General features: G+C 48.3%; 1 protein-coding gene across 12 annotated transcripts in view; it reads left to right on the top strand.

Annotated features, from left to right (window-relative positions):
- Nucleotides 1–25,611, top strand: part of Foxn3 (forkhead box N3) — a 389,572-nt gene that overhangs the window by 348,559 nt on the left and 15,402 nt on the right. For 8 of the 12 annotated variants that reach the window (XM_042261033.2, XM_076551210.1, XM_016005403.3 and 5 more), the window contains 2 exons: nucleotides 8,603–8,668; nucleotides 19,027–19,132. In XM_042261033.2, coding sequence (XP_042116967.2) covers nucleotides 8,603–8,668; nucleotides 19,027–19,132 — 172 coding nt within the window. The remainder of the gene's footprint in view (nucleotides 1–8,602; nucleotides 8,669–19,026; nucleotides 19,133–25,611) is intronic. The other 4 variants (XM_016005406.3, XM_076551214.1, XM_016005408.3 and 1 more) reach the window with 2 other exon arrangements.

Here is a 25,611-nt window from a genome sequence, read left to right as displayed (position 1 = left end):
ATCCCCTGTCCCCAACCCTGAACTCTCCAGCCCAGGGCCTGGGCTGGGCTTCCCCCAGCTGCTCTTCCCTATATAACCCAGCCATTTTGACTACTTTGTTTTTGTTTTCCAAGACAAGGTTTCTCTATTTAACAGTCCTGCCTGTCCTGGAACTCACTCTGTAGACCAGGTAGGCCTCGAACTCAGAGAGATCTGCCTGCCTCTGCCCCGAGTGCTGGGATTAAAGGCGTGCACCACCACCACCACCACCACCGCCGCCCCTGCCACCTGGCCCATTTTGACCTTTTACCTTTTTGGCCTCTTGGCAGTCACTCCAGTTCCTCTCTCCTCCTCTCCCCTTCTCCCTCTCCTCTCATGGCCTGGCGCAGCCTGTCAGTCATGTCCACTCTGGACTCTCCCAGATGCCTTGGCCTGTTTTCTCCCTTCTATCTACAATAAACCTTCTCCTCCATCCATACCTGGAAGGCTCATGTCCTCCTTCTTTCCCTCCCTCCCTCCCTCCCTCCCTCCCTCCCTCCCTCCCTTCCTTCCTTCCTCCTCCCCCCCCTCTCCCTCCATCTGGGTTTTCTGGGGTCACATTCCCAGCCTCTTGCCTTGCATCCCCACTGTAAGGGGTCTTATCTTTCCTGTGCATATGTAATTCAGTGACATCTGGTTTGTACAAACTGGAGTTCCTATCATTAGGAACTGTGATTCCACTGTCCATCCAGAGCCTTGCACCCAGGTACCATTCCCAGCTGAGGGCTGAGTTCCAGATAGCGCTATTCACTTGAGCTGAGGGTAAGACTGTAGACGAATTGCTAAGTGGTCTTAATAAATAAAAAACACGGACCCAGAAATTTGGCTTAAAGCCCGAGAGAAAGATCAGAGGAATAGGACAAACCACGAGCTAACCTCACCTCACCAACTCCTCAGCTTCCAAAGAGAGTGACTTCCTGTCTACTCATATCTATATCCCTTTTCTTTTCTGTTCTCTCATTGGCTCTCTTAGCCCAGCTACATCACTTCCTCTTCCTACACAGCTCTGTCACTTTCTGTCTGTACAAAACCCCAGACTCTATGGTTAGTACTGGGATTAAAGGTGTGTGTGTGTGTCACCATGCTGGGCTCTGTTCTCTAGGGTGGCCTTGAACACACAGAGATCCTGCCTGCTAAGTGATAGGATTAAAGGGCTTGTGCTACCCTTGCCTGACTTCTTTGTTTACTTAAAATGGCTTGCTCTTCCCTCTGATCTCCAGGCAAGCTTTATTTGTTAAAGCACAAATAAAATATCACCACATAAGACAAAGTCATCCATTCATTTATCCTGTACGAGCTTATCTCCATGCTGTTAGGTCCCAAGTATGGTTTTAGGTGCTGAGGATACAACAGTGAGTGAGTCAGGCAGGGAAGAGCCCCCCACAGCCCTCTCACTTTGTAGGAAGGAATACCAGAGGGCGTCAGTGTCCGTACCTGCACTCTTATATCCACTATGTATCATTTTTTCCCAAGTGTGTCAAGTCTTTTGATCAATGCCATAGTATTATATCACCATGTAAAACACTCAAAGTGTAAGGAGGAGCAGGGAAGGAGAACACATTCGCTGTGTGGAAGATCAAATGATTTCAAGACGTGATCATAATTCTCCAGTTCCCTTCTGAAAAATGTTTTGCTGTTGTCGTGTGGGTAGGTCTGTCAGCTCTGAGCTGCGCTTTTCTGAAAGTGAGGGCGAAGCCAGTCCTTCCTATTGACCTTTATATTCTGAGGCTGCTTAAACACGTGGTCCTCCCAGGCACTTCTGTCTGGTACCCAACAGAAGCCACACCAAGAGCCCACAAAACGCCCATCTCAACAACAGGCCACGGCTTTGCAGGGAGTGGTATATTCTCCCAGCCCTGGTAAGACTGTCCTCAGCCTCCAGAGGATTGGGAGCAGATGTCCCATCTGGAAAGTGTCCCTGGGAGGCCATGAATCAGAGAGGGGGAAAGATGTCAAGTGACATTACAGAAAGCTAGGAAGATGTGGAAGCCGGCACCGACTCTGGCTCCTCTTGTGTCTGCAGTTACCCACACCATTTCAGAACGAGTGAGCTCAGGCCCAGCGACATGAAAGTCCCGTCTTAACGAGCAGCAGATCCGGGACTTGAACCTGGCAGTCCTCCTGCCTCGTCCGTCCAGTGCTTTTCCCTCTCCCGCCCAAAGAGGAAAGCCTCCACCACTCCCGGACAGAACCTTCTACACGTGCTGAGAAAGCAAGATCCAGCGTTATCCTAATCCAAGCAGCTGAGTCATTGATGGCAGCAGCTTGGAAGCCTGTTTTTCTCACCAGTATGATTCGGCTTGTGTGTACATTCAAGAAAAGAGGGTTTGCAAACAAGCTGTGCCACCCTGTACTCCAGAGAAGAGGCAGTGTGATAAGATAACCGCATCAAAGATAGAAATTGAAATGGGCCACTGGGAACCAGTTCAGAGAGGTAATGCTGTTGCCAAGGCATAATCCAGGAGGGAGTCTTTCAGTACAGGATTTGATATTACTCTGCATGGATGATGGTCAGAACTCTATCAGGCACCCGGGATAGCATGCTGGGTGCCATGCTGAATTACCCTGTAGTGTATGAGTTTCCTGTACCAGGGGGGCAGAACTAGGGACTGCTGGGGAGAATCCCTCATCTCAAAGTAAAATGCCGTGCTGTTTTACTCACCTGAATCCCTCTGCCTCACTGTGGCTTTCCAAATACAACAGGAATGTCACTCCTGCCAGTGAGGCCCTCATGAGTCCTGAACAAAATACCATCATCTTTTCTTAGACCGATGAACTGCACTGAACCATGGTGGGAAACCCCTCACCTCACCTCCTGTTTCCCACCTGTTTCCTGGTGGGAAACCCCTCACCTCACCTTCAGCAACCCAAGGAAAACTCTACACAGCCCACCCACTTCTCCCCTTCCTTAACTCTCTTCCTGTCCCCCAAACAGCTCCCCTGACCTCTAAAATGTTTCCAGCTCACCCCAACTGGATGCTTCTATCAAAAATGTCTCAGCCTCAGGTGATTGATTTTATTGAATGCAAACCAGAGGAGGAAACTCATGAAGGCCCCAAGTGCACTCATTAAGGCAGCCTGTCACCCAAGGGGATCAGTGAGTCTGTTCCCCAGAGAGGTAGAGGTTGATGAAGGAAGGGCGGGGTGGACCTGGCATCATGAAAGGCACAAGAATGACAAAGGAGACATGCTGGATGAGGGCAGTGGAAAGCAGGCTGTACAGAGTCCGCATGCTCAGGGGCCCTGTTCCAGCTCCAGGCAGATTCCATAATCATCTCAGATGCTCCAGTTCCCTTCTTGGAAAGCCATCGTCTAAGGAGAAGAGAATGCCAGTAGAGTGAGGTGTAGTGATATACTGTGTACCCTAATAATCTTGCCTGAGGATCAGAGGACAGAGCCAGCCACTAGATTAGACATAGAAGTCGGGCAGTGGTGGCACACTCCTTTTAAATCCAGACGGATCTCTGTGAGTTCAAGGCCACACTGGGTTACATGAGATTGGCCCAATATAGGAGAGAAACAGCCAGGCAGTGGTAGCACACACACCTTTAACCCCAGGAAGTAATATGGCAGGGCAGAGAAAGGTATATAAGGCATGAGGAAACAGGAACTCACTCTCTCTTTAGGCTGAAGATTTTGTAGAGGTAAGAACTAGTGGCTGGCTGTTCTACTTCTCTGATCTTTCACCTTCCACCCTGATATCTGGCTCTGGATTTTTTATTAAAAGACCATCTAAGATTCGAACAACAGCGAGGTGGTTTTCTCTACACAAAAATGTCATTGCAAAAACGTTCAGTAATGTTGACAAAAGGTTGCTGAGCTATATTATTAAGATGATAGAAATTAAGCTGCAGCCAACTATTTGGTGGATGTGGTGGTTGCCCCCTTTCAGCAGGAGACTCACTCACTCTAAGACCCTCAGTGAATGTGTGAAGCTACAGATATTACCAACTCATACATACATGCATATATGTGTGCACACACCTAATACTTGGAGTTGAACCTGCCTATGATAAAGTTTATGTTATAAATTAGGTCAGTAGATGGGTACAATAACAAGTATTAAAATAATCTGTTGGGGTCAGGTTAATATTTTCAGACTGAAGACACACACACACACACACACACACACACAGCCACAGCTGAGGAGGAAATACTCAAAACCAGTGGTTCTCACCCTTCCTAATGCTGTGACCCTTTAATAGAGTTCTTCATGTTGTGGTGACCTCCAACCATAAAATTATGCCATTGCTACTTCATAACTGTTCATTTTGCTGCTGTTATGAATCATAATGTAAACATCTGCTATGCAGGATGTCTGATATGCAACTCCTGTGAAAGGCCATTCAACTCCCAAAGGGGTCATGACCCACAGTTTGTGAATCAGTGCTCTAAACCTACATTTAAAAAATAGATTCTGCCTTTAATCTCAGCACTCGGGAGACAGAGACAGGCAGATCTCTGTGAGTTCGAGGCCAGCCTGGGCTACACAGTGAGTTCCAGGAAAGGCGCAAAGCTACACAGAGAAACCCTGTCTCGAAAATCCAAAAAATAGATAGATAGATAGATAGATAGATAGATAGATAGATAGATAGATAGATAGATAGATAGATAGATAAAAAATAAAAAAAATAGATTCATGTGTCTAAGTGTAAATACATGTTTATATCCCCATGAGTGTACATAAATACTTGTTTTTGAATAGACAGTTTCCAGGTATTTTCATATATGTGAGTTTTGGAATGGATCTATGGGGAAGGCATTTACTTCTCAGTTATAACCACCTGGTTTGTATGTTTTTATATTGCCTAAATGCTCCTTCCATTCATTATTAGATAGCAATGAAAGCTGAGGCTTTCTGGACAGATCCTGGCTGGCACACTGGGACAGGGATTCTATGGCAGGCATTATAGCAGAGCCCAGGATTCTTTGCCATAGACACGTCTGGCAAAGGGTTCTCTGAGGCTGCCTAGTATTCAGACCAGGGGTATAGAGGCCCTGTACCGTGTCAGGGGTTTCTGATGGAAAGCATACTAGATGAGGAAGGAGATGCAGTTGATTGCTACCATTTTTATTTACCTGTGAGAGTGGGTGTTGGACCCAGGTAATAGTATACTTGATGAACTAATGAATGACAACAAAGAATGCCATTTAGCAAAATATCTGAATTTTGAGCTGTGAAAAAACAAATTAGTGAACTAGATCCCAGAAAAAGTAAAGACTTGGTTGAAATATACTATTGAAAAACTAAATCAGGGACTTCAAAGAATACACGTCACCAAAGACTCAGAATACGTGTGCCATGTATCTGAATAAATTGCACAACCCAATTTTAAAATGGGTAAAAGACTTGAACAAAGTGTTCCCAAAAGAACATGTACAAAGAGCTTTCAACGCATGGAAAAACACAGCATAATTTGTCATTAGTAAAATACAAACTTAAGACCACACTGAAACACCATTACATACTCACTAAATGGCCAACAATTTCAAGTGCTAACAAAATATGGACCAACTAGAGCTCATTCCTTGTACAATATCTTTAGAGCATGGCTTAACAGTCCCCTGTGTGAAACATACTCCTACCAACAATTACTCGAGGACAAACAGAACAAGTCCCCGAAGTTTAATGCAAACATTCACAGTAGCTTTTTTTATAGCACACAAAGGTAGGAGCAACTCACATGCCACTCTACAAGAGAATGGCTAAACAAGCAACAGCGAATCCGTTTGGTGGGATACTGCTCCACAGTAGTTGTAAGGAATGGACTACCTATACCGCGTCCTGGATGAAGAGCAGAAAGCCAATCCCCAGTTTCTCAGGACCCGTCCGTGCCCGTATACCTGCAGTCTAACACCATGGAACTCTGGGGTAGCAGAAACGGATTTCTCTGTCACGCCCATCTTGGTTGAGATCCTTGTAACTTGGGTACAAATTTATAAACTCATCATACAAACCATCTCTTCATACAGTTAATTGTTTAAGAGGACCGCTTGGCAAGGGCTGATGCAGTAGATTCTAGCGTATGTGATCACAGTGATACCACTGTGTCGTTCTTGTGTTTGGATGATGGTTTGGGGGTGAGAATACCGTGCCCTGGCCTCCATTAGGGACTTAGGAGTGTCAGGTCCCTTCAGAAAGGAGAGTGAGGCTACAGGCATGCGTAGTCTGTTGGATCATGAGAAGTCTACCTGTTACATTCCCCCAGAATTCCTGGGGGCAGGGCAGCATGATAGCATTAGCAACTCCCTCTGTGGAGGCATCAGATGTGGTACATCTGCTCTGTGGAAAGTGGGGGAGGGATGTCAGCATCCTGTACTTGATGACTTAGGTATGTCTATTTGTCTTGGTTTGGGTGGGGTGGGCATCATGAGGTTCTCCATGATTCGTGCGAGTATTGATGCTACTCGTGCTTTTCAGGCTCGCTCTCTTTCCATCTTTTTGTCTTTCACCAAGGCTGTGCTTATCTGTGGCCCTCAGACTTCCACCTGAGATGGAATGTGGTTCTGAAGGATTTCTTTTATTACCTGATTTCATGTCTGAGCTTCTCCCTTACCTCTGGACCCTCCTCCCCTGGGGAGGTAGGGACCACATAGCCAGGGCAACCCCGGTCACCTGTTGCATTTGGATCTTCACCACGATGGAAGTGAAGGTTTGTATGATGAAAAGACCAAGCACATATTTGAGGGCCTCCCTGAAAGCAAAAAGTTCTTTCCAAAGAGGAACCATCTCAGAGCTTGTTCCCCGATGCCCATGGGTATCCAGAGACATCACTGCTGGGCAGTAGAGGCCCGTGAGCAGAGTGGAGCTTGAAGCTTTTCTGTGAATCACTGAGCCGTGTATAAGTGGGGAGGGACCTGACTGTTTGAGCAATGTCACCCCAGGAGTCGCCAGAGAAGCCGATTTACCTGTTTCTCATACAGTGTGGTTATTAAAATAAACTTTTACTCCATTATGGCCTCCTGCAGGCAAATAGAAAAAAGGGCAGGGTGAAGTTTCTTTACCTTTTTATTTCTTATTTTTTTCTCGAGGCATTGTCTCCCGAAACCAGCATCATCCATATTATTAATCGCTGGTGGGGCTTTATCATGCATTGCATTGCTCCCTTGGAATTAAACCGCACATATAAAGTATGAAAAATGTACTTTTTTTTAAACAGTAAAAAAGTAATTTTCTCGCATAATACCCAAAATAAAGTGCCATGGAGCCATTAGTAGTAAATTGAATTTTTGGGTGTGTAATTTGTACAAAAACTGACAAGTGCGAGGCCCCCTCTCCCCGGTCATTAGTTACTGGGCTTAGCGGACATGGGGGCAGTAATCGGCAAGGGCAGGCATTTTGATGTCGACTTCAATTGCACACTTCATTTATTTGGACAGGGGACAGGCGGCAGCTTCTGTCACAAGGCCTCACTGCACTATTAGCGAATTTCGCCCCAGGGCAGCTGGGATGCTGGGCTGGGGCAGATGTTCTTTTCAGCCTATTCAGTGACCATTCTTGGGGGTTGTTTACCGTTGCCATGGTGACCTTCATTTCCATAGCAGCGGCGCTGCTGTTTCTCAGAGGGAAATGAATTTAGTTATAAAGGGATAATATTTTTCTCTGTCTGTATATAACCTGCCATCTGTCAGCCGGTGGATTGGTAAGGATTCAGAAACCTATTAAGAATTATAGCAATAAAGTGAGGGAGGGAGCCGATTAAAAGCAATAATAAATGAGAACGTAAGCACTGTGCCTTCAACACCAGAACTTTCTTAATTCTTTTCCTTATATTTTATGTGCTTTAAAAAAAAATGCCCTCATCACCTCCAACACCGCTGTGTGCACACATAGCCTCCTAAAACATGATTTCCATTCTGCTGACGAATGGAAATGACCAAATGTCTTGTTTGTATCTGACTGGATGCAGATGTATTCAGTGCCCTCTCTTCCTGGTGGTGATGTGATGTCCCGTCCCCCCAACCCCCCAACCCCCAGCATTTAAGAATCCCAGGCTGACCTTCCTATTGTTACCATCTCTCCTGCTCCTCCACCCCAGGGTGAAAGCTGAGGGGTGCCTAGACCAGCAGCTTATCTGACACTCACAGCGCAGATCCCAACATTAACACAGCGAGAAAAAGCCTTGCTTCTTGCATCTCATTTCAGAATAACTTTTCTTTCTCTAAGTCCAAATGGTACAGAAGTCACCTCTGAGATCCCTCATCTAGTTCCTAGTTCCTGGATGGTTTTTTTTTCTTCCCTCTGTCGCCTTCATAAGCTGTAACTTGCAGGGGGAAACACACACACACACACACACACACACACACACACACACACACACACACGCACACACGCACGCGCACACACACACACACGCACACACGTACACACACACACACACACACACACACACACACACACACACCAGCCCCCTTGTAAATAATGTTATTTATTGGTTGATTTTTCCAGCCTTCATAAGCTGTAACTTGCAGGGGGAAACACACACAGACACACACACACACACACACACACACACACACACACACACACACACACACACCAGCCCCCTTGTAAATAATGTTATTTATTGGTTGATTTTTCCAGATCCTGACATTGATGCTGCCAGTGCCATGATGCTTTTGAATTCTCCCCCTGAGATACAAGCAGGTTGTGAGTAGATATTTCTATAGCATACAGCACCACAGTTTGTGAACCTAACCTTCTCATGTACATCCCAGGCCATAGGACGGACTAATGCTGTCATCGCCCTGTACTTGTAGCATCACTTTCAAAACGAAGTGTGTGGTTAGCATGCATATGCATGTCCACATGCAGCCATGCATAGGTGTGAGCCAGGGCAGAGGCGTGCTTTCGAGGATGAGCGAGCTCTCACATACCCATCAGGAATGAGGAGACGAGAAACAGAGCCTACAACAACTTCTGCTAGAGACCTTCCTCCTGCAGGAATCCTTCCTATGACTTTGTAGGAGAGGTTCCCTGGGCCGGCTGACCCATGACGAGGCTAAGCAGTACCCAATTGTACATTCTTTTCTGTCTAGGTCTTCGGTAATACATTAGGGTGCGTTCTGGAAAGTTTGGCCTGCCCACGTGTGGCTTAGCCGTAAAATGGAACCACGACACCACATTGCACAATCTCTGCCCTACGTGCTGGGTGGCCGCGGAGAGAAGGGCAAGGCTGAGGTAGCTGAGTGGGCACCGAGCAATGTCAGAGTCACCGCTCTTTTCCGTGCTTCGCCTGGACCCTTGTCCACTCCCGCTCTTGTCTTTCCTTTCCTCGTCTTTATAGCTGACCTGAAAGGAAGATGGCTGTGCTCTCCTCACACGCCGAGGCCCGTGCCTCTGTCTCCATCCCACGTCCATCCACCCTGAGCAGAGAGGTGGTGCACTAGGACCTGCTTGTCTTCCTGTCGGGGCACTGCTGTGCCACACATGTGCAGAAAGTAACCTGACATGGCAGATCCTCCCGTGACGCTGCCAGGGACTGGTGCCTACCCACCTCTCTTGTGCCTGCGACCAGGTTTCCAGCTGGTTTGGGGCTCTGGCCTTCTGAAGACGCCATGGCCTTCTAAGCAAGGAGAATTCCCCCACTCTGGAGACAGACACTTCCCACAAGAAAGCACCCCTCCCTAGATCCCCAGTAAGTTCGGGATGGACTGATAGGAATTCCAGACCCCCAGCCATAGCCTTCCTGATAGCTTTAGGAAACTTGACACCCCCTTTTCTCTTTTGTTTGTATTTTAAAAGATCCAGGAGATACCGCCAAGCATTCTCAGTCAACCTGGCCCTCTGCCTGGGGCTGCCCTTACCTGCCCTGACTGCACAAATCTCATTCTCCCCTTGGTCAACCTCCATTTCCTGGCGTTTGGAATGCGAGGCTGCCCACCCCTCCCCCCAGCCTACTCCACTGCTAAACAGATACGCAGCAGGCATAATTCTGCAACTAGTTAACTAGTTAGCCTGGTTAGCCCAGAACATGGCTTTTACGTGGTGCTCTAAGTCTTGGAGGAATCTATACTTCACATCCATTCTTAGATGGCATTTCAGGAAAAGTTGCAGGCTCCAATTGTAATCAAGTCCCAGGCTGGAAAGGTCCTTACGATCAGGTCGCATAACCCGTCTTGGTGGAAATGTGATCTCATCAGAGCCAGCTAGATTCAAGCCCCTTCCTCGGCTCCCAGCCGCTGTGTGCCGTGTTTCTGACTTTATGAGTATATACTTCTGATGAACTGGTCCCTCGGTTGAGAAGGAGACTGCTGAGTCTGGAAAGGGCAAGGGATGTGTGGATTGAGAACTTACAAAGCTTCCATGTCTTCTCCCGTTCCTAGGCCCGTGACCATAGGTCAGGTTCTCCTGGTTTGCTAACAGGATTGTTTTTTCCGAGATCAGACGAGATCGGGCGCGTTCAGGGTGGTATGGCCGTAGACAACAGGATTGTTTTTAATATTTTCTCAGCCAAATGAACCTCTCCCCTCTCCCCTCTCCATCCCTTTAACTCTCCAACTGTAATTCTCTTTCTGGAATATCCACAGTCCTATTTATGTCAGAGTGCAGGATTGGATTTTAAAACTGTTCGTGTGTTAAAGGTATAGTTGTTTTGTTTTGTTTTGTTTTGTTTTTGTTTTTAAAGATGGCTTTCCATGTGACCCAGGCTGGCCCCAAACTTGTTATGTAGCCAGGGGTGAGACTGAAATGAGGACTTCAGATTGAGCTACATTCCCTGGCTCTGGAGGATAATTTTAGAGGGCTTTTTTTTTTCCCCCTCAAAGCTTTTAACATTCTGTGAGAAATCTAGCCATAGCCTTCATGAGGGCCCCAGGCCAAGAAGGATCTCCAGGGCCCTGGCAGACACCAACCAGGATGCCAGTGAAGGTCATGGAAGGAGACACAGGAGGAGCAGCAGATGCAGACGAGAACATGCAGAGGTGGGGACACTGGCATCACAGTCTCCTTCGCATCTGACCTCCAGTCTTAGTCTGGAGGTCAAGTGTAGCAGGTCAGCGGGCAGGCTGCAGAGCCCCTGAAGACTGGAACGATGCCAGTTAGTTAGGGGTTGTGCCCAATCCACCATCTCCTCACAGACACAGTAAGAGGGGCGTCTGTCCAGCTGTCCACCAGTCCACCACTGTTCCCGCCAGCTCCTTCTTGCCCACTCCAACTGCATCTTTAATTTTCCTTCACATTGCTTGTTTCTTGCCTTGACATTGGAGGCGGTGCCTTGCCTCCTCACGGGAGAAGCCTCACAGAGCCAGGATGATGAAGCTGCTCTTACCTGCCCTGCTAGCATCGCCCCGGGGCTAGGTATGGATCCCCAGTAAATGTATAAAGGCAACAGCCAGCCTCCATGGTGGAAAGTGGGCAGCATGCATGGTGGTGTTACCCGCCATGTGTCCCAGCCTGGGTGCACGTAGACCTTCTCCCATGGTCAGGAGCTGGGCAGCGCCGTGGCTTCTGAGAGCTCCATATGTTTCCTGCCTGTTCCCTCCCCTGGGGCTGGTTGCTGTGGCCAGACTCTGTTTATAGAACCTCCTCGTGCCTTGCTATTTATAGCATTCTGCTTCACCCCTGGGCTGCCCCTGTGAGTGGCAAGCTACCCACCTCATCCTTGGCACTGTTCGCTCCTGGCAATTACAGGCTGGCTTGGTTGCTAGAAAGGGTGTGCCCACCACCACCACCTTCCCACGTCCCTTTGTAGCCACTGTACTTCAGGTCACCCGGTGGCAGCCCCGTAGATCTCTTCCTCGCCTCTTCCTTGCTTGGCATCTGCAGAGCTAGTCCAGGGCTGACAGACTGGCTACCACCCAGGCTCTGCAGCGGGTCGGGCTGGAGTCCCTGAGGACCCACCACCACCTCTGGTTTCACTTGTCTGCTTGAATTTAAATGAGGTAGTGAGGTACAGCTAATAAAAAACCTTGGGTTCTAATGGTTTGTCCTGTGGCATCACCCTCAGTGTATGGGATACGTTCTGCAAGGAGGGCCATTGTGTCATATGAGCTCAGAATGCCACTTCCAGAACAAGTCAGCAGAGAGCATGGCTGTCTGGTCATCCTCCTCACTTCTGAGATTCAGTTCTGTCCAGCTCCTCCAGTCTCCTCTTGAAGAGTGGCAGTGTAGACCAGTTTCCTCTGCTCCTTGACAATCCTTGTGAGTCATCTTTAACTCCTGTGGAGAAACCAGGTCACCATTACCCATCTCCAAAGGCTTTATATAATCCCCGGTTGGAATGTTCCCAGAGACGGAACTCTGGGTAATAAACAAAAACAGCAGAATGGACCAGGGGGAAAGGGGGATGCTGCCTGGGCTATATGTCAACCATGTCAGGCTCCACCAAAGAAGGACCCCAGGAGACAGGCTGCGCCCCGCCCTGCCAGCCCTTCCCCAGCCCGTTTCCAAGCAAGCAGGTGGAAGGGGTGCCTGGGGGTGGGAGGTGGATGACAGGAATGGCCTGCTGCTCAGCTTATGGCCTCTGATCGCGTTCGCCAGGGCTGCCCTCCAATGGCAGAGCCGAGAGCTCCCCGCTGAGGTTAATTTTAGACTCAGGGAAGTGAGCCGCATCAGGAGGGAGGCCGGTGGAGCGCTGGGGGCCGGCGCAGTGTGTGGTGGAGTTTGTTTCATGCCTCGGACCTTTCCAGATGAAAATGAACTTCAGCCAGTAAAGTGCTCTCTGCACAAACATGAGGACCGAAGTTCCAGAAGTGTGTGTGTGTGTGTGTGTGTGTGTGTGTGTGTGTGTGTGTGTGTGTGTGTGTGTACGGGTGATACATGCCTGTAATCCCAGTGCTAGGGAGGCGGGGATAAATAAATAAATCCTAGTGCTGGGTGGTGGTGGCACACGCCTTTAATCCCAGCACTTGGGAGGCAGAGGCAAGTGGATCTCTGTGAGTTCGAGGCCAGCCTGGGCTACCAAGTGAGTTCCAGGAAAGGCTCCAAAGCTACACAGAGAAACCCTGTCTCGAAAAACCAAAAATAATAATAATAATAATAAATAAATAAATAAATAAATAAATAAATAAATAAATAAATAAATAAATCCTAGCTCAATGGCCATAACAGTCTAGCTGACATGGCCGAGGATGCTGAGAGAGAAAAGCATCCAGAGTCGACCTTGGGCCGTGTACACAAGGGTCCGTGTACACATGCGCATGCTCACTTCATGCCTACAAAGACACAAACACCTCCTCAGGTTACACTGTCACTCAAGGCCCAGGCATCTACACTGAGCCATGCTGCATGGTTGTCCCTGTTCGGGTGTGAGTGTCACAGTCTAGCTGGTTTCCAGAGGCTTGGAGACATTCTGTGACCTACGAGAACACAGTAAGTGCTGGGGGATCTGGTGCTGAAGCCTGGGGCACTCGCCTCAGCAACCTGGGAGGAAAGATGTATACCTGGTCAGCAGGAAAAGATGGTGCTGGAGGCTCGAGCCTCTCCTAGTGGGAGCCGCACAGAGTTCGAAGTCGGCTTCCAGTGTGGGTTTTCTCAGGTATCTGACTGAGCTGCAGCCTAGCTACATCTCAGAGCACGAGGTGAGGCGGATGGGCTGTGTGGGTCTTTGAGTGTGTGGATGTTTTCAGGAGGTGGAGAGCAAGAGACGGGAAAGAAAAGAGGTGCTGATTTTAGACCAGGGACGCGAGAATGGGCTCATATTCCTGCCTAGTGTTCAATGAAAAGGGGGTGGTGATGGCTCTCGACGTATCGGCTGGGCCACAGTTTCCAGAAACGTTCCTGACCCTTGGGGGTGGGGACAGAAAAGGGGAGAGATGGAGACACCGTTAAGTGTCACAGCTAGCTTTTGGCAGCCAGGGAGCGAGCTCATCCACGCTCACCATCTCAGCCTGCAGTCTGCTGCCAATGAGGAGGACCAGGAAATGGCAGGACTTGTAGGCGGCATTCAGCCGCTCACTTGAGGAGAAGCTCCGGGCTCAGAGGATGAGCCAGCTTATGCTCCCAAGCTGTCTCATAGGCTAAGGAGCACACACCTGTCACTGCGGCCGGGTGGCTTTGAAGTGCTACCGGTTCATCGATGGGGAAGATGTTTGGATGGGTGCATGCAAGGTTAGGGCTAGCTACCAAAGACATAGTAGACTGAAAAGAATTGCGTTTCCCTCATTAAACCTTATGCCTTATAGATAGTTCATCAGAGGTTTCTGGAGAGATGATGTGGGATGGTCAAAGGATACTGATGACAGAGATGATATTAATAAGCATCCATGGCCAGACACTAGGCTAAACAGTTTTCATAGCTCACCTTGGTTAACCCTCAGAGCAACCCTATAAGGTGTGTTCATGCCTCAGAACTGTGGTGGGATAACCAGTGTTTTCTGAGGCCATGGTCCGAGCCCTGCTTGGCCCCCGCACAGTGGGTAGGGAGCATCTTCAATGCCTAACCTCCCCTCCCATAGGTGCTTGCTGGAGGCTGGTTTGCCCTTCCTGTTGGGGTATTCTGGTGCACGAAGGTTCTGGGTGTTTCAGCAGAGGACTGTGCACATGGACCATTGGCTGGATGGCCTCCCCATTGGCAGGTGACTTGTGCCCACACACACCAGTGTTAACTGTGCTCTGGGACTTCCGTTGCCCCACTTCCCTTCCAGGGCTGCAGGGGTGATGCTGACATTGTGCACCCAGGAGCAGAAGTATCACAAGAGCCCCAGTGGCTGTTCTAGCCACTCCGTCACCGGGAAGATGGCTGAGGTCTTCTCAGTCTGGCTTTCGTCTTGTTCCCTTTTAGGAGTTTTCAGCTCAAGAGTGCCTCAGGATTCTTCTGTGGAAAGCTGTCATGTTGGCACTGATGATAATGATAACTGTCATGCATTTCCTAAATATGAGTGCTTTCCCCTTAAAGATCACTTTGGTGGCGGGGGTGGCAGGGGAGGGGTTGGGGTGGGAAGCAGGGGTCCCTGGCTTTCTTAAGGAGTTGACATGGCTTGCTTAGGAGACAACGTAATTAACTGGCAGAGATGGGGATGAGCCTGGCAATTCCCAGCCACCTCCTCGCAGGCCACTTTCCTGCTCCAGATTGCTGCGCTGGGTAGAGTCCCAGTGTGCCTGTATTAATTAGTTGCTTCTCTGTTGCTGTGATAAAACACCATGACCAAAGGCAAGTGAAGGAAGAGAGAGTTTATTTTGGCTTATGGTTCCAGAGGGATGAGTCCATCATGGCGGGGACAGGCATGGCAGCAGGAGGCTGAGAGTTCACATCTTTTATCACAAGCACAAAGCAGAGAACAGACTGGAAATAGACCGAGGCTTTATACTCTCAGCATCCACTCCCGGGGATGTATTTCCTCCAGCAAGCCCACACCTTCTTATTCTCCACAAACATCTCCACCACCCGGGAGTCAGTGTTCAAGTGTTTGAGCATCTGGAGGGCATCGCTTAATCAGACCACCACAGTGGGATTATTGCTGTAGCAGAAAACCATCTTCATTCCCTGGTGCATGTTGTACACATCACTTCTGAGTAGTAGTTATGCATGCTGCTTTTCCAACTTTGAGGTCCAGTGTAGATGGCACCTCCTATAGCAAGGCCCCCGAATTCATGGCTGGCATCAGTATCTCTATGCTACGTGGCTATAGCTCCCCGACCTTAGACTTACCCCAGTGTGTCTCCATACCCCCCCAATTGTCTCTCTCCCATTTAACTATAGTTTTCCTAATGCGCAGGCAGATGCTAAGTAGTTGCTCACGTGTAATTTTTACTGACAAGGAATAGAATCATGGTACAGGTTTTCAGTATTTAACTTCTTTTCTGACATGGTCCATTGTATCAGATCATTTGCTGTTCTCCATGAGATCTTCAGTGACGCATACACAGTGTCAGGATTAAGGTTACCCAATGGCTCCCGTGACCTAGGGTGTACTGTCAGACGTCCTTGACAACCTCTCCCGCAGCCTCTAGACAGCTGACAAAAGCCCATACTCTAGGCTGCCCCACCGAGCCGCAGATCTGACTTCTCCTGATGTTGTCTCTTCCCCTTGTGAACTGTAGATCTGCTTATGATGAATCTTCACGTGTGGTGTAGGGTAAGGGTCAAGGTTTGCTTTATCCCAAGGGGGTCTCTGTGCTGTGATACTCTGCTTTCTGTCACTGTTTTCTTGACATCTACCTCTGTCCGAGCTCAGTTGACCATATTAAGTGTGAGCCTGTTTTCTGGTTTCCATTTTGTTCTAGTAATTCTAGTGTCAATACTTAGCTCAGCCTCACACTGCCTTAATCATGCAGTTTTATATGGAGTCTTGACATCGGATAATATAAATCAGGTAATAAAGCTTTCGGACACACAGAGTAACCAGCTGATTATTGGAATAGTTCCCATGCTCATAAGGTACTTGGTTCTTCTCCTGCCTCGCACAACCTCGACCATCCTCTGAAGTCAGGCTGCTAATTGGGAATGGGCAGAATTTCTTGTCCGGCTGTGCCTCCTCACATGATTAGTTACAGTAAGAGACAGGGGACATTTCTGAACACAGGATATGCTGTAGTACTGACTTAGGCAAGAGCAGCAATCTCACCTGGCATCTGCCTTTTGTAAGATGGACCTTCTCACAAGGACCTCGTGCACACCTGGAAGAGAAGTGTCAAAAGTCATTAGCAAGAATTACAGACACCCAAGAAATGGACAGTCTACAAAAGCAGTCTAAGCCGGGCAGTGATGGCGCACACCTTTAATCCCAGTATTCAGGAGGCAGAGGCAGGTGGATCTCGTTGGTTCAAGGCCCAGGACAGACTCCAAAGTTACCATGGAGAAACCAAAAAAAAAAGTAGTGTAAATTCAGGAAGGCATGAAGGGCTCAGCCAGTAAAGATGTTTGCTGTGCCAGCCTGGCAAGCTGAGTTTGGTCCCCAGAACCCACATAAAAGTGGAAGGAGAGAAGGGACCCTACACACTTGTCCTCTGACTTCCACACTTGTCATGGCATGTTACACTCCCATGCACACACACACATTATAAATACTTTTTAAGAATTATTTCATATTCAAAAGTGGACGTTTACCATACACCAAGGACTTTCCAACCCCCCTCCCAAATCACCGTGTAGCCAAGGATGCCTGTACTGGCTTCTGACCTTCCCACCTGCACCTCCTGTGTGCTGGGGTTACAGGTGTGCATCACCATCGCTGGTTTTAGGTTGCTGGGGATCAAGCCCGGAGCTTTGTGTTTGGTAGGCGAGCATTCTCCCAACTGAACAACAGTCTCAGTCCCGAAAACATATTCTTAGAAACCTAAAAATTATGAAACATGTATGTGTTGGTAATTTGTCTCATAAAAATATTGTTTGCAAATAACATGGGTTTTAAATTTCGACGTCGAGACTGGCTTTCTTTTTTAAATGTGTAATTTTCTAGTATTTCATTGTTGCTTGTTTGAAAGGGCACTGTTTACCACCTCTCTTTAGTATGGGACTGTGCCAGGATTGCAGGGAACAGAAGAGGCCTAGAATGTTCTTTAGAGAGCAGAATAAACATTCAGGGATTTCCACGGCATCACACAAGAAGTAAGGTAGGAGCCTACACACTCTGTTTGCAAAGCTCACCTGGTCCCACAGACGTGAAGGCGGAGTCTGGAGATGCGGCAGGACCTAGAGGCTTACTCTGTGCTTGTTGAAGCTGCTGTTGAGGAGATGTGAATAAAGGTCCAAGATGTAGGACTCCCTGTTATGTAAATCCTTGGGGACATCGGGAGGGGTGACGTGGCACCCGAGGACTCAAGGTGCCAGTGGAAAGTTGTTGATGGCACCCCCAGGGGTCGGTGTGTGTAGAAGAAAGCAGAAGAGTCAGGGGACTCTAGGAATGCTAGAGAGGGTTGTGGGGGAAGACAGACAGACCCCCGAAGCCAGTCTATGAGAGTGCGGGAGCCAGGACTCGGGTCAGCCCATCCCTCCAGGAAGCCGTATGGAAAGGCAAAGATCCCTGTGTGAGCACGGGGTGCAGAGTCGGGTGCAGAGGGGCCGAGGACTTGTGGAGAAGGATTTGACTGTGATTTTTAGCTGCATTTTGTTTGTCTGCTCACTTGTTTTGGATGAAGGACAAATAAGTAGATACTCTCCGCCTTTGACCATAGCAGACGTGAGCAGTGTGAGGCGATGTGATTGTTGGGTCACCTGCAGTCCTGATACTGTCTCGGGGACGTTGAACGTTCTCAGGAAAAGACCAGAGATGAGAGGTTTTACCAATGGGTGTAGGAAATGTTGTTTTGTTCTCTTTTGGGGTGTGTGTGTGTGTGTGTGTGTGTGTGTGTGTGTGTGTGTGTGTGTGTGTGTGTTGCACACAGGTGACTATCTGGGCAGGCGTGCCTGTGAACCCTCCTGTAGAAGCCAGAGCGGGCCATTGGGTGTCTTTCTCTGTCGCTGTCTACCTTACTGCCTTGAGAAGGGGTCTCTTGCATAGCCAGAAGTTCGCTGTGTGGGCTAGCCTGGTGGCCAGTGAGTTCTCAGCTCTCCAGTGCTGGGCTTAGAGGCATGCCCAGCTCTTTGCCAGCGGCTAGGAATTTATGCTGTGGTCTCCTTGCTCACAGAGCAAGCACTCCGAAGTACTGAGCCTTCTTTTCCCAAACCAAAAGCCTATTTTGTTGTTGTTTTGTTTTTTGTTTTTCTTTTTTTTTTTTTTTTTTTTTTGGTTTTTCGAGACAGGGTTTCTCTGTGTAGCTTTGCGCCTTTCCTGGAGCTCACTTGGTAGCCCAGGCTGGCCTCGAACTCACAGAGATCCGCCTGGCTCTGCCTCCCGAGTGCTGGGATTAAAGGCGTGCGCCACCACCGCCCGGCTGTTTTTTGTTTTTCTAAACTCATGTTTGACTGATTCTTTTTTTAACAAAAGCATCAATAATTTGTAAGCTACTGGTGACTCTGCTTACACATTATCTTTCTGTCGTGTGTGTGTGTGTGTGTGTGTGTGTGTGTGTGTGTGTGTGTGTGTGTGTACACGCTCTGTTCCCCCACCTTTTCTCTCTCTCTCCAGATTGCTAGCTTCTTCCCAGTTGAATTCACCTGTGACATCTCTTTCTTTTTGCTTTTTTAGTTTCTCCAGGAGTGATACAAAACGGAGCGAGGGTTCTGAGCCGCGGGCTGTTTCCTGGCGTCCGCCCGTTGCCGATCACTCCCATTGGGATGACTGCGGCCATAAGGTAAGGGAAGAGCTTGCTGGGTGGAACCTGCCTGAGACGTGAGAAAAGCATCCCTCTATCCCCTGGGGCCCTCAGAAGGTGGAGAGGACCTGGTTTGGATGTTCCACAGAGTCAAAGGAACTGGGAACACCCCCAGTCCAAATGCCATCCTCTCCTGGGGCGGTCAGGTTCTCCTGACTCTTTTCCAACTAGGGTTTTCTTAAAGTAACAGGCAAAAGAGGCTGGAAGGTGAGGGTGAGCAGTTGTTGGTGGGGTTTTAGACTTCCCTGTCTGTCACCTCCCTGCCTGTGACGCCGCTGGGATGGTGTCTCATCTCTCTGGACCTGCCCGAGTTCCCTCATCTGTGACTCTCCATGAAGGGGCTGCAGTGAAACACGCAGAATTGCGTGTAAAGTGTGATTTGGTGAGGGGGTCTATGACAGCAGGGTTGTCGCTTCTCGGCCACTGAAGCCGGGTCAGAGGAGACTAAATGGGCTCTTCTTTGGGTGGTTTCTTTCTCCCATCCTCCTCCTCACCTCCATCACCAGCCCCAGGGTCAGGTCCACCTCCGACAGGATTCTCACATGCAATGTGACAGCCTCCCATTTCTCTTGCCCATCGATCAATCACTGCCTTACTAGTTTCCTAAAAATGTGACTCTTGGGCCACCAGGTCTTTCTATGACTCTCTCCACATCACCCTGACATACCCCACCCCCTTTTCTCCTGGACGAGAATATGTGCAATGGTGTCTTTTTTTTTTTCCTATTGCTGTAATAAAATACTCAACAAAAGCAAGTAAAAGAAGGAAGGCTGGTCGTGAAGGGGTGTTGTCCATCACGGCAGGGAATCTTGAAGCAACTGGTCACATCACAGTCGGGATGCAGAGAGGGAGGGATGCAAGCAAGCTCATGCATGGTCAGCTCACTTTCTGCATTTACATAGCCCAGCACCCTCCAGCCAGAGAATGGATGGGTCTTTCCCCTTCTACGAATCAAGATATTCCCCATAGGCATGCCAAAAGGCCTGTCTCCCGGGTGTCCTGGGTTCTGTCGGGTTGACAGGTGACAGTGACCATCCCAGGCAGATGCGTCCGGGACTTGTGCTTCTTACTCTTGCAGTATGTGTCCTCTGAAGATTTCCCTCAGTGTTCATAGGATTCCTTCAGCTTTTCTAAGAGTGGCCACCCCCATGAGCCTCCACGGTGGCCCTCTTGGTGTGCAGCCCTGGGTGTGAGTGTTTGCCCTGGGTCCCCTTTTCTCTTCTCGGTGGCTTGCTAGCCGATGGTAGGATTAGGTCTTTCTCAGCTCACCAATCAGGTTCCACACAGGGCAGAGCAAGCTGCTTGCTTGCTACAGATCTGCCCCTCTGCTGCACCCCCCACACACACACACACACACGGGGGTCATGGATGTTGTTGTCATAACATACCATGACCGAAGGTAACCCAGGGAAGAAAGGTTTTAATTTTGTTGTAGTTCTAGAGAGGATACAGTATGTCCATTGTGGTGGGGAAGCATGGCAGTGGGAGCTGACTGGTTATCATCACACACACACACACACACACACACACACACACACACGGTGGGGGTTTTATTAGCAGAATATTTTCCAAATGCTATCCTGTACCTGCCCGACCTCCTCTGTTTTCCAAAAGAGGTTGTTTGTTTGTTTGTTTTGAGGGGGTGCTCTGTCAGCCTGGGGACGTTTGCTTGTGTCGGCTGCCCTCTTTAGAGGGCAGCCACGAACACCTCAGAAGAGCGGGCACACAGCTGCGAAGGCATGTGCAGACTCGGCATTGCCCGAGACCCAGTGCGATGTGACTGGGAGGGAAATCTCACTCTGCTCACTCTCTTCATCATAAGTCTTAAGTGTGGCCACCTGCCACTTGAACCTGAATTCAGCCGCAACTGAGTAAGAAACAGTCCGGTGAAGAACAGAACCCCCAATGTCCCCTGCCCGTCCACAGGACAGCGGCCTGCGGGTGTGCCGGTGTTTGCATTTAGCGCCCACTACAGGCCGGTGTCTGCATCTCCTTTGTGTGATGGGTTTCCTGTGTAATTCTAGTCACTTCCCAACTTAAGTGAAAATATTTGTCTTTCAGGGATTTTTTCCCCCTCTACTGAGTGGCAAAGGCCATGTTTGTTTGTCTTGAGTCTGAAACTGTTATTGACATGGATGAAGTGTTACTTTTATTAGCCGATCATTACACAGCTTGTATTTGCTGGGTTCCTTTGCATATAATTATGATGCGAAATCTCCTCGTAAGAGCATCTGTCAATAGTGTAATTGACTCGACCGTGTTGACTTTTTACTCAATAACCTCCAAGATTGGCCCATCCTTAGACATTGGAAACCTGCTTATCTTTAAATTTGCTAGGGCGTGGAGTGCTCAGGATGCATCGTCCTCGAGGTTACTGCTTGTAGGGCTCAATGCATAATGCTTGCTTCTGCTACTGCATTCCCAGGGGAAATCCCCTGCAGAGGTTCCTTTGAATGGATGGAGCTGGGAATGTATGTCAATGGAAGAGTGCCTGCCTGGAGGCTTGAGGCCCTATGGTCAATTCCTAATATGACTCTATATATATGAGAGAGAGATTCCATCAAATGGAACACATGATCACAGACCTGGGAGAAGAGAGAGAGGATGGTCCAGAGTTCATCCCTCCTAGTAATGCTGTGTGCTGCCTCCTGGGTGGGGAGGTTACAGCTTCAGGATCTGAAACATCTTCATTTTAACTTCAAGGTTCTTTTTTTTAAAAGAATTTTTTTAATTTTTACTCTGTGTGTGTGTGTGTGTGTGTGTGTGTGTGTGTGTGTGTGTGTGTGTGTTACCTCCATATATTGACCACTGGAGGCTAAAAGAGGGTGTCATCTCCTGGAACTGGATTGAAGAACAGCTGTGAGCCACCATATTGGTACTAAGAACTGAGCTGTGGTCCTCTGAAAGAACAGCCAGTGCTCTTTTATTTTTAATTTTATAATTTGATTTAATTTTACATATCAGCCATGGATTCCCCTGTCCTCCCTCCTCCCGCCCTCCCCCCAGCCCACCTCCCCATTCCCATCTCCTCTAGAGCAAGGACTTCCCTGGGGATTCAGCGCAACCTGGTAGATTCAGGCCAGGCAGGTCCAGTCCCCTCCTCCCAGGCTGAGCAAAGTGTCCCTGCATACAGCCAGTGCTCTTAACCACTGAAACCATCTCTCCATTCCCAAGAATTAATTTTTTTTTTAATATCTGCATATCTGGGGTTGGGGAGCAGAGAGGTCAGAGGACAGTGTGCAGGAGTCAGTTTTCTCTCCCCACCATGGGAGTCCCGGGGATTGAACTCAATTTGTCGGGCTCAGCAGCCAGTGCCTTTACCCTCTAAGCCGTCTCGCTGGCCCCTCGGGGCTAGTTTTGATTCCCCATATGTCCAGTCCGGTGGAAAAGAACTCAGTGCCCCAGTTTTCACAGAGGATCGAGAGAGCGGGTATGAGGTAAGTCCTTGTTAGGGTGATGCTGCCCAGAAGCGGTGCTCAGGAGACAGTCTCCTGGGTTCTTCAGTGGTTCTGACCTTGGCATTTGGGCATCTCATGCAGAAACCTGTAGCTGCCCAATGGATTATTAAGCTTGGCACGGCTATGAGCCCTGCACACGCAGACATTTACAAGTGATGTGGAGAGCCTTGTGCACTTGCCTGCTGTGACTTCCCCATACCTTCCCAGTCCTCTTCCCAAGACCCAGAGGCAGGGCCCTGGACCTCAGGCTTTCCCTGGACCCCTGAGACCTTTGCTGCAGGGCAAACTGGTAGTGAGGCCACCAGCTCTAAGTCTAGCCCTCGGCACACGATAAAACTGAAGAAGTGCCCTGTAATCCCCCCGCGAGGCTGCTGGATTTTATCTGGGTCTCTAAGAACCTTACTTGCAAGCATTTCCCACAGAACAGGAAACGAGTCAGCTATCACTGCGTCCACACCACCAGCTCTGAAGTCCAGATCATCAGGAGAACCCCTCTTGTTGTCCCCGCTCTGCTCCTGGTCACCTGGAGAAGACGTGCCGAGGGCGTAGCATTGACGGGGTTGGGTCCCGGTGACAGAAGTAGAGGGACACGTGCCACTGTCTCTTCACACCTTGTGGTGTGATGTGTAGTGTGGTGTGGTGTGGTGTAGTGTGGTGTGTGGTGTGGTGTTTTGAAGACCAAGCAGCTGCTGTCTTTTGTCTCGGAAACTGCGACCTTCAAAGGCAGCTTCAGAACATGGTATTAAATTATGATTTGAGGCAGGAGGAGGGAGAAGCTAGTAAAGGGTGAGGTGGAGAAAGGGTCTAAAGAACGCCATCAGAAAGAATGCCCATGTCCCTCCGGGGCCTCACGTCCCAGCAAGAGTCTTTGCTCTTCCCAGGTCTAGGACAGGGAAAGTCGATCCGCACCGAGGAGCCCTTCTTGATTCTCTACTCCTTGGCGTTGGCTAAAAGGCCTTTGAAAGTCTGGTGGCTCCTTTTTCCCTCTCCTGTATCTGAAAGCCGTCAGCTCCTGAAGATTCCGGATAGGCCGGACTGTGGGAGCATGTCGGGACCTTCCTGCTTGTGTTCTGTGAGCTCATGCAGGAGGGTCATGTTTGTGATTGATTGTGCTTCCCCTTGGATAGCACCAGAAGACAGAGCTGCTGGAGTCGTTGACCCCAGGAAGGGGCAGCCCTTCACCCCTACACTCTTCCTCCTTGCTGCCCCTCCGATAGGACTCTGGGGCTAGAAAGGGGTCTTGAACTTTAGTTCACAGATGAGGTTCAGGTAGAATTAGGCTGGATTCTGTAAGAATGTAGAAAAGAACTGTGAACCTAGAGTTCTGACCCTCTTCGGGAGAATTTGACACCTGGTAAGAGGTGGTTCTCTGGTTATCTTTTATGAAGTGGCTCTTTGCCTGCCTTTCCTTAAATCCTTCCTCTGTCTTGTCTGTCTGTCTCTTAATTTTTATGTTTTGTGTATAAGTGTTTTGTCTGATTGTATGTCTGTGCATCACATGTGTGCAGTGCCCGCAGCCAGGAGAGGGCGTCCTATCTCCTGGAACTAGAATTAGAAATGGTGGTGAGCCATCATGTCGGTGGCGGGAATTGAACCTGGGTGTTGGGGGAAAAACAGCCATTACTCTTAACCACTGATATGTCTCTGCAGCCCCCTCCTTCATTCTCCACTCTGGGAGCTATTTTTTGATAAGACTTTTATGCAGTTTTTGATTCATATACAAGAATATATGAAACATTTGGCAGTTGTTAGACATATGATACAGTGTTTATGAACCCACCACCCAACTTAAACTGCCTTGTCCTCTATGTTAGGTAACAACAATCCCACACACACCCCTTTTTGCATTCAAAAGCTTTTGATATACATAAACAACATATTGTTCAGTTTTCCATGCTTTGGAAGGGTTTTTTTGCTAGCTGGAGCAAGGTGTCTTCTTCATCGAGGTTTATTTGCTTCATGTACCTAGAACTGAGTCATTTATACTGCTGTGTAGTGCTCCATTGTGTGATTATCCCACATTTTATAAAGATTTATGTATGTATGTATGTATGTATGTACTATTCTGTCTGCATGCATGCCTTTATGCTAAAAGAGGGCATCAGATCTTATTACAGATGGTTGTAAGCTGCCATGTGGTTGCTGGGAGTTGAACTCAGGACCTCTGGAAGAACAGCCAGTGCTCTTACTTCTGAGCCATCTCTCCATCCCATCCCACATTTTTAACAAGGCATTTGGATTCATCTCACCAGCCCTTGATACTAAATTTTTTGGAAGAGTTGGGTATGGTGGCACTCACCTTTAACCCCAGCACTCTGTAGGCAGAGACAGAAAAGCAAGCCTCGTCTACATAGTGAGATTTTTTTTTTTTTTCAAAATAAAAAGAAAAGAAAATCAAGTATATGTTATCATAATAACAAATTTCTACCCAATCCTACCTTGCTGTATTTTATCATTACTGATCATTGAATTCTATTTTTTTAAAGAAAAAGATTACATCACCTTAAACTCAATAAAGTTTTTCTTTTAATTTTTCTTTACTGTGGTGAATTGTAATAATAAATTTGCCAGTTCTGAACAACACTTTCTCAACGCTTATTACGTTTGACACATTGTGTTTTTATTGCTGGAGTTGATGAGCCGGGATCTTAGATACGGGGATTGTCTATGCAGCCTGTATCTAGTGCTGTCCTTATCTGGTTTGGGTGTCAAGATTATGTTAGCCTTGTAAATTAATTGAGTATTCATTCTCATTAATCACTTCGCATCCTTTCCTATATGAAATCTAATGTCTTTATTGCCTGATAGTTGATGGAACTCACTTGCAGAACAGTGTGGTGCCGGAGTCATCCTTACAGGATGGCTAGTCAGCAGTTTAATCTGTGTAGTGATTGTAGGGTAAGTTGGGTTTGGCATTTCCTGTGAAGCTAATTTGGTGACTCTGAGAATCTGTCCATTTCACCTGAGTGTTCAAGTATCTTGGCATCAAGTTTTTCTCAG

This window comes from Peromyscus maniculatus, chromosome 14 (assembly GCF_049852395.1).
Source record: "Peromyscus maniculatus bairdii isolate BWxNUB_F1_BW_parent chromosome 14, HU_Pman_BW_mat_3.1, whole genome shotgun sequence".
Classification (NCBI taxonomy): Eukaryota; Metazoa; Chordata; class Mammalia; order Rodentia; family Cricetidae; genus Peromyscus; species Peromyscus maniculatus.
Note: the sequence above shows the minus strand (reverse complement) of the source record. Positions and strands in the feature narration are given on the sequence as shown.